The 9912-nt window shown below is 32.1% G+C and overlaps 1 protein-coding gene across 1 annotated transcript; it reads left to right on the forward strand.

Moving 5' to 3' along the window:
* The first annotated feature begins 492 nt into the window (after nt 1-492).
* On the forward strand, nt 493-3293 carry LOC142636615 (aquaporin NIP1-2-like). Its single transcript, XM_075810888.1, has 5 exons — nt 493-730; nt 1053-1277; nt 1630-1827; nt 2277-2338; nt 2604-3293. Exons 1-5 carry the CDS (start codon nt 602-604, stop codon nt 2821-2823), a joined length of 834 nt encoding a protein of 277 aa, XP_075667003.1. The 5' UTR covers nt 493-601; the 3' UTR covers nt 2824-3293.
* The last annotated feature ends 6619 nt before the right edge of the window (nt 3294-9912 follow it).

The following is a 9912-nucleotide window of genomic DNA, read 5'->3' on the forward strand; positions in this document are numbered from 1 at the left end:
TAATAATAATAATAACATACATTAATAATTTTATGAGTCGGTACGAAATAGAACGAAGAGATAGCTCAAAACTGGTTGAGAAGAAAACTTTCTCCTGATATTTTTGCAAGACAGGGTTAATCTTTTTCCGCTTCTGTAATTGAGTACAGGGTCAATTGTTATTAGTATGTGCCTACCTACTTAACATTTAGCTAACGGGTCATCATAAGTAAAAAAGAGAGAAAGGGTCAATAGTAGTGTACAGAGACGACTTTCAATTCCCCGTGTCTTTTGGGGTGGGTGTTGAATAAGCCTTTACTACTTTGCTCTGTTTCACAACTTCTAAACATCAAAATTTTCAATGATATCTCCTATGAATTTTTTTATACACTATTTTAATAGCAAGAAGGGGCATTCGTCAATACATATTTCTTTATTTGAAAAAGTCCACATCTCTTTCACTCCTCAAGTCCTTTTTGGACCTTTGGTAACCATAATAAATAGTAGTTTGTGCATATGGATTCTTTGTCCATTCTGAAATTCTGAGAGCCAAAGCTTAGTAATCTCTCCCACTCTCATCCTTTGCTCTCATAGCTTCTTTTTGTGTCAAAACTCAAGAGTGATGGCTAGAAATTCAGGAACCAATGGCAACGATGCTGTTGCTTTGAATGTTAATCATGAACCACCAACCTTTGCCTCCAAACCCAACCATGAATCTGGCTTCCGTGTCTCTATACCTTTCATGCAGAAGGTGAGTACTCCTCATCTACTTCCAAGTACTAATATTTGCCTTTCTTTTGAACCCATTTGAAAAAAATAATTCGTGCTCATTATCACCGATAACTATAATTTCTCTGTCATAAATGAAAGACAGCATAGTTGGTTTCTTTTGCTTCTTTACTCTATTTGATCTCATATCCTAACTCAAAAATTGATAAACAAAACTTATATGCCAATTGTCCTCAAAAAAACATATTCTATATATGTTTTTTGGCTGTGTCTAAGGCAACTTCTTCTACCTAAGTACAAATCTTGAGAAGTGAATTTAACATGGAAATTTTTGTTGATGGCAGTTGATTGCAGAGGCGGTGGGTACATACTTCTTGATATTTGTGGGCTGTGCAGCGGTGGTGGTGAATTTGGACAAGGACAAGGTTGTGACTATGCCAGGAATTGCCATAGTTTGGGGTCTGGCCGTGACGGTTCTGGTTTACTCTGTTGGCCACATCTCTGGTGCTCATTTTAACCCAGCAGTCACTATTGCCTTTGCCACTTGCAAAAGATTTCCAGCCAAGCAGGTAAACTACACCAACCATAGTCTCCTCTCCAAGAATTTTGGTACTTAGCGACGACCGAAAAGTCTTTTCGGTCGTCGCTAAAGTACACATCATTACTGCAAGAAATGATCATGAAGAAACAAAATATCGCATCTTTACCAAAAACAAAAGTAGTTCAATTTTGGTAAATTTTCAGTGTCTTAATGATTGTATTTTAACATAATGATCTGCAAAAACCATGCTATACTCAACTGATCTATTGATCTAATTCACTACGCTGTTGTTTAATTAAGATCAAAGTGATGGCTATGTAAATCAGATTTCTCTCTCTGATTTGACCCCCTTTTTTTCCTATTAAATTTTTATCTTGTAGGTGCCTGCTTATATAGCAGCTCAAGTCCTTGGATCAACACTTGCAAGTGGAACACTTAGGTTGCTCTTCCAGGGACAGCAGAACCACTTTGCAGGAACACTGCCGGCTGGGTCAAACATGCAGTCTTTTGTGATTGAGTTCATAATCACATTCTACCTCATGTTTGTCATATCCGGTGTTGCCACTGATAACAGAGCTGTTAGTTCTTATCCCTTTATATTGCTCCAATCTTGACATAGAGTTACCAAAAAATTATGATTCTTTTTTTTTTATATTTTTTTTTATGAGACAATTTATGATTAGCAACTAGCTACTGTGGTTGGCTAATTAATTTTTAGACAAAGTTTAGGTCCAAATAAATCATGAGACTATTTATGTGCATGTAATATTTAAATATGTCTCATGACTCATTTAAAAACGTAATGTACGTAACTAAAACTAGTGGTTTAGAGCAAAAATTATTCACTAAAGCGTCAAGAATTTTATTCTATCAAGTAAACTGCCTATTATACTACTTCCACGTGCTTTAGTTACAAACTTGTAATACTAAAATAACTTTAAAGCTTATCTGCGTAGACAATCAGCTATGGATGCTTTATACACCTTTGAAAATTACTCTTATTTATTTATTTTTTTTGTTAATGCAGATTGGAGAGCTTGGAGGCCTTGCTGTTGGGTCAACGGTCCTACTTAACGTCATGTTTTCAGGGTAATAACTCAATCCAATAAATCTGATTGAACCATATCATAAAAAATAAATATGTTCACATTAGGCAATATCACCAGTTAAATGCACACTTTTTCCTTGTTCTTCATATGCAAAATTTTGTTTTTACATTGTTACATTGTATACTAAATAAATGTGTACAATTTACATGAACAGCGAATGTAAAGATATAATTGTCGTTTTCAAATATCTTCATATTTGGTATGCTCACATAATGAGATTGGGATCATCCTATGCTATTTGACAGGCCAATTACAGGAGCATCAATGAATCCAGCGAGAAGCTTGGGGCCTGCAATTGTACACAGCGAATACAGGGGGATATGGATATACATGGTAGCACCCATTCTTGGGGCTATCTCCGGTGCATGGGTCTATAATGTCATCAGGTACTCCGACAATTCAGTGCTTGAGATCACCAAGAATGGCTCTTTCCTAAAGGAGTCAAAAAACAACAACCCCATCTGATTTCAAAATCCTCTCTTTATTACTTAACATATGTATTTCTAGGCTCAAAAGTATATATAGGTAGGAATTTTTTTTTGTTTTGGTTTCCCACAGTGTTTCTATAGGTAGGAACTTACATGTTTGTCTGTTCTCAAAAGTAATCCCTTTATGGATATAACTATAGCGAAAAGTCTGCTATTCTTTGTTAGCTTTCTTTCTTTTTGTTAATGGTGTTATGTGAATTACAAGCTAAATGACTTGGAAAGAGAGAAAAAGGGATTGGTATTGCACATTATTAACGTTTGTGGGAGGGCTGGATGGAGAGGAGGAAAGTGAGGATACATGACACGAGGATCAGCTGTGTGCATGTATGGTAAGCAGTACCGTTTCCAAATGGATAAGAACAAAGCTAAAAGGGTATGTTTGAATCTAAATAATAATAATAATAGTTGGGTATGCTTGATTTTGGTTCCTCAATGATAAAGTAAACCGTTTGATATATAGTTTCTCAAAAATTTTAAAAATCTAATCTAAGCAGCCAAAATTAAATTGACCCAATATTCAGTGAAGCAAAAATCAAACCGACCCATATTTTAAGGAGCAAGAAAAAAAATCAATTTTACCAGTGCTATTGTCACAAAAAAAAAAAACGTGTTCTATCAGCAATCCACTCAACATATCGTTGATCTTGTTAACAAATACTGGATAGAGAATAGACAGAAGATTAAAACTGTTCTAGTTTTAAAACTCAAATGATGAAATTAAAACGTTTTATAATTTAAATAAAATCAAACATATTTCATATTTTAGTGACAAAATTAAATTGCCAATTTGCTAACATTAAAATATTTAAACCATGGCAGTGTTTGAGACCTTTTCATACATAAGCTCATGAATCCTATTCTTAAAATGCACAAGGTAAATCAATAATGCATCGGTTCAAAAACTCTTGCAAATGACTCTATCATGATCCTAGTCTTACAGTTATTTGTCACATCCATTGTTTATACTTGGATTAAAGATCTTTTGAAATATTGCTTAAATTGATACATCTGGGTCCAAGAAATAATCAACGTAACTATTTTTTCCTCCTGTCCATCAAGCACCGCACGATAACGTGGCTACAAGCCTTAGATTATTAGAGGGGATTGTTACCATAAAAGCAGGATTCGAGTGGGGATTGTTTGTTTCTTCTATTAATAGTTCTTTAATTTGAATATCAAACTCGTCTATATCTTGTTCAGTAAGACCATGTGTTTGACTCTAATAATAAGTTAGAATCTTTTAATTTTAAGCTACAGAAACGAGAGCTTATTGTCCATAATTTCGAAGGGTCTCCACTACAATATTTGGTAAGATATACGAAATGGGGCTTTGTCTTTGAACAGTAAACAATCTTCGATTCTAAACCAAATACACCATAAGATATGGTCAAAACAAAGAGAAACCAAGTCCTAGAAATCTAACTAACTACTAACAAGTCCTTAGTAGTTAGTCCCCGCCAATTAAGATCAGTTCAATAAGATAGTTAGTTACAAACCATTTGAGAATTTACGCCAACAATGGTAGAACATTTCACATTTTCACTAATGAGGATAGAGTCAGCATATATGGGAGCTCCAGCCATTTCATTTTTACCAATTAAGATCAGGTCAATAAGATACGTTACAAATCATTTTAGAATTTACGTTTGCGCATCGCAAGCTGCAGCCTACAACGGTAGAACATTTCAGATTTTCACTAACGAGGAGTTGAGGAGAGAGTAAACATAAATGGGAGCTTCAGTCATTTCATTTTTATTGAAAAAGTTAATGGATGACTTAAGAGTACTGTTGGTTAATTAAATATTTTTTAGAAAATTTTTAATAAGGAAAGAAAAAAAATTAACAGTATTTTATATTTCCGGTAAAAATAATATCAAAAGTTTTTTAAAATAGTTTATTAACAAATGCTTTGAAGGTATCTATTAACTGGACCCCATTTTTATTATTACTATTATTTTATAAATTCATAGTTAGGGTCATGGGTAGAGAGATTTGAAACTTGAGTGTGTTTATTAAAAACAACACAGAATGCCAATTATTTATTTATTTATTTTAATAAGAAACAAAGTAAGTAGTAACCAATTGAGTTACAATACTTTTGACTATTTTCAATTCTAAATATGCTATCAACATAAGTTTTTTTTTTTTGGGTTGGCCAAAGCAATCTTATTTTTTAAAATTAATATTTGTTGCACATATATGCACACAATCTATTTGAAAATTGTGTATTAAAATTTAAAAGTATAGATATTACACTTTATGCTCCATCCATCACAATTTAATAATTTTTTTTCTTTTTTTTATAAAATAATCAAAGTTTTAAAAACAAAGGAAAAAAAGATACACTACATCAGAGACAGAGCCAAGACTTAGAGTTACCAAGGGTAGCTTTATTGCTATCTGCATGTGGTGGCTCTAACCTTTGAGCTCTGTCTCTATTATTGCTTAGCCATCGAGTGTTTTTTTTTTTTTTAATTTAATTTTTTGGTCTTTGATGGGTAAAATTGGTTGATTGGTTTTTTTTTTTTTTTTTGGCCTTTAAAAGGAGAAAAATGTTAGAGTTACAACTTTTTTTTATAAATTAATTATATGGAGAGTGGTTATTGGTAAGTAAAAAAATAATATAAGTGGTGAACCCAGATGCGAATTAGTAATAAATTGTGCCTCAACAGTTTATAAAAATGTTGTAGAAAAGTTTGTGGTTGTAGCATTACACTTAGAAGAATCAATGATATTGTTAAGGAGAGGGGGCAAAGAGTAATTTTATAGAACAAAATTGTTAAAATTAGTACCTATATACATACTAGTAAATTTATAAAAAAAAAAATTAGGGGTGGCCATTGCCCCCCCAAAGCCCAAGTGTGCCTCTGTCCATGCATTATATACTACAATTAATAGAGTATAAAGTAGAACATAAAATCTATTTCAAACTAACTATGTGCGGATTTTTTTTTCCTCTTTATTATTATTATTATTATTATTATTATTATTATTATTATTTAGTTCATTTTTCCCATTTGGGAAGAGGTTATTTCTTTTCTTTCTTTGTTTACATATCAGAAAAATAATTTAGTGATATTTTCTTTCCACTTGATTTATATATATATATATATATATATATATATATATATATATATATATATAGTCATTTTAATTTTTTTTAAATCTTTTGAATAAACTAACTTTGTCGTTCCTCTAATTGATGATGACACACATTCCTAGAAAAAAAAAGTGAAAATTTAATTTTTGACACATAAAACGAATGTCAAGAGTCAAGACCATAAAAAAAAAAAATAATAATAATAATAGAAATGAAATTGCAGTAATGTGTAATACATGCATATACACAAGTATATTTAAAGGTAATGATCGATGTATTACAAGAAGAATACCTAGTTGTAAGAACTAATAAATGACTATACAACGAATGAGCAACGAGGGATTGCAATTTGGCTTATTAGAAAATAATAATTAATCATTTGAGAGCTTGAAATTATTTTATTCTGTTATCAACCATAGAGTTTGATGATTATTTCTCTTTACATTAATTTTTCAAAGAGGATAATATTCCATTAGTATGAAAATCCATTAGAAAATGTGTAGTTAATTTTTGGAACCTAGTATTATCGACAAATTTTATATTGAAAGTTTATTTAAGTTAAAGAAAAGTTTATAATTCAAAGAGAATTTGAGTGAGTTTCAAATAGATTGAAAATAACTAAATGAGTTAGAAGTGGTTTTAAATGGGTACTTTGATGTAGTTTCAATTAAAGAGACCCTTGATAAAAAAGTGTAAAAAGATGAACCTTATAACACAAATTGATTCTTTATGACTTGAATTGGTCAAATTCTTGTATTTGATTATTTAAAGGAAAAAAAGAACCACTAAAAAGGATAGACACTATTGTAAACTTTATACATTCAATTTTTATACATTTTATGAGATTGTAACTTGTGCTTATATACAAAAACATTATCTTATTTAAGTGAGTGAATTGTCACCTTGGCTTTTGTGTCAAGTAGTATAAATAGGTCACTTGATACCAAAAATTAAGAATTCAAATTGGACACTTGATGCAAAATTAGTCTATAATTAGAAGTAGTTTGGATATGTGAAGTTAATAATTTAATCCGCATAAATTCTATACTATGAACTTAGTGTTTGTTACATTTCCTCTCCTCTTGGTAGGAGTTTTCTTCTCATGGTGGGTAAGAGTTTGATAATGCTTTAAAATGTATACTTGTTATATATTTATGTTGGCGTTATCTCCTTATTGCTATGCTTAATTTGTATAATTAGGTCATGATTTGCATTAGCCCCTATTATTTATCTTTACATAATTTCTTGAATAAGATGCCATTCATTGTGTGTAATTTTCTACTTTCAGGAAATCATGTGAGAAAGATGAGTTTATAGGAATTTCTGAGAGAATGGAGGCCAAACTAAAATTAAGTGGAGCTAAAGGACTATGCTTAAATGTCTAAGGAGGTACAGCTGGAGTGCTTGGATCGTCTACCATGATTGGAAGTTTCAAATAAGGAAATAAATCAAAGAGACAGAATCTGAAAAGGAAAAATTTGATCTGAGCACCGATTAATATTTTGAGCATATCTCTCTCCTCAAAAATCCAATTGACACAAGGCTAGGTGGGTTGGAACCGTGAATTAATTATCTACAACTTTCCAGTTTTGAGTTTTTCGAAATTCTCAATTTTTGAAGGCAGAAATTAACTCACAAGTTACCACTGTAAACTTGGATGGAAATTAAAATAGTAAAAGTTTTATTTTCTTTGGACACTTTTATATTAGGGTTTGGAAGGGAGGCTGTGAGAATGAATTTTGGGCAGAGAAAACCTTGTATTTTCCTTTCTCTAATGGCAGCCTAAACTCTTGCTAGGTCTAGGGGTTATGTTTCTTCTATACGGTATGATTATTCAATGTGATTCTTTCTAAGATTTTATCAACAACATATTTGATTGTTCAATTAGACTTCTTTTGATGTATTAGTTCTTCCGTACTTTCAATAAGTTCAATCATGTTTTTCTTATTGTTTAGATGAATTTCTAATAGTTTCAAATAGAAATCAGATTTTGAAGTGAATGAGTTTTTCTGAAAAACTTTTATAACTGCATTATTAATCAAGGTTATCATGCGTTCTTGAATTGTCTCAGTTTAATCGAATCATAAGTTTTTAATTGTATAAGAACAATCAATTATGAAATAGATATTTTCTTAGATCACAAAGAATCTCATATCGATATAGGGAAACATCCCGATGCCCTAGTATTTACATTATTGATTTAAATTGGCTTTTATTAATATCCTTGTTAACAATCACCAAGAAAAAGTACTTTTCTTCTTCACCCAAATTGTTTTTTTTTTAAATTATATTGTCTTTGAATTTACTCTGCTCCTTGTGGTTCGACCTCAGTACTCCGAGAATTATATTGCTACGATCTCCTGCACTTGAGAGTGAGAAAGCAATTTTGGCACCATTGCTGGGGAGCTGCTGCGTGTTCAGAGACAATTTTTTTGGGAGCAAAGCACAACCAATAGAAATTCTTCTATTGGTAACTTCGTTCCATTTTTTCTCCTTATTTTGTTTTTATTTTTCTATTTGTTTGTTTTTATTTTATTTTATTTTAGTTGATTGTGTATTCATTGTTGCATGAGCATTTGGGTTAGAAACAAGAGAGACAGATTAGAAAATTTTGAAACTTACTTTGGTAATCTTTTTGACACACCTTCATCTTCACCTTTTTCATCAATCATGGGTGATGAAGCACGTAATAATCATGAGGAGATTAGAAGAACTATGTATGAATTGTTGCATCCCACACAAAACTATGTTCCTTCATGCATCATGTTTCCACCTAATGCATCACATGTAGAACTGAAATAAGGTTTATTAGCAATACTTCCTGATTTTAAGGGACAAGAAAATGAAAATCCTTATGTCCATGTTAGAGCTTTTGAAGAGGTAATTAGTAGTTTCTATGCACAAAATGTTATTGAGACTGCTAAGTTACGTTTCTTTCCTTTTTCTCTTAAGGATAAGGCAAGAAGTTGGCTTTACACCTTGAAACCTAGGTCTATAGGTAGTTGGGGGGAGATGACCAAAGAGTTTTTTTTAGAAATATTTTCCTCCCCACAAAGTCCAGCAAGTAAAAAGAAGGATAACTAGTTTTGTTCAAAGAGAGAATGAGACCTTATACCAAGCTTGGGAAAGGTACAAAGATCTTTTCAATTTTTGCACAACTCATGGGTATGAAGATTGGAGGTTGGTTAGCTATTTTTATAAAGGACTTACACCTAGGGACCGACAGTTTGTTCAACTCTCATGCAGAGGGGACTTTTTACAAAAAGAACCTGAAGATGCAATGGATTATCTTGATGAGATAGTTGAAAACTCTAACACATGGACTGGACCTAGCCCTATGGACTCCACTGCTAGGACTAGAACTAACACTACCACTTCTAGTGGAAGTGTTTTCAAGTTGAGGGAAGATGATAACATGAGTGCAAAAATCAGCATGTTAACTAAAGAAATTGAGGCACTCAAAATGAAAGGAAGTAAGGGTGTTAGTGCTACCTTTTAGAGAGGACCCTATGGAGATGTGTAAAATCTGTCATGAGATAAACCATGCTACAAATGAATGTGCATCACTTTCATCATTTTTAAATGTGCCAGAAGAACAAGTACATGCATTTAATTCACATTGGCCAAACAATTCTTCATATTCTAACAATTATAATCCAAATATGCGAAACCATCCGTATTTGAGTTATAAGAGTGACAATGTGTTGAATCCTCCTGCTCCAAGGAATTTTAATTCACCACATGCATCATCATCACCATCATCATCTAGAACTTCCTTGGAGGATGCACTTAGTACTTTCATTCAAAAGCAAAGTGAGCAAAATCAAAAGTTTGAATCCATGCTCACTAAGCTAGATGAAGAGATAAGAGAGACCAAGAGTCATATAACTAGGCTAACAAATTCATTGAGTGGGATAGAGAGAGGGAAGCTTCCTTCCCAAACTCAACCCAATCCCATCAATCAAA

Source organism: Castanea sativa, chromosome 5 (assembly GCF_040712315.1).
Source record: "Castanea sativa cultivar Marrone di Chiusa Pesio chromosome 5, ASM4071231v1".
Lineage (NCBI taxonomy): Eukaryota > Viridiplantae > Streptophyta > Magnoliopsida > Fagales > Fagaceae > Castanea > Castanea sativa.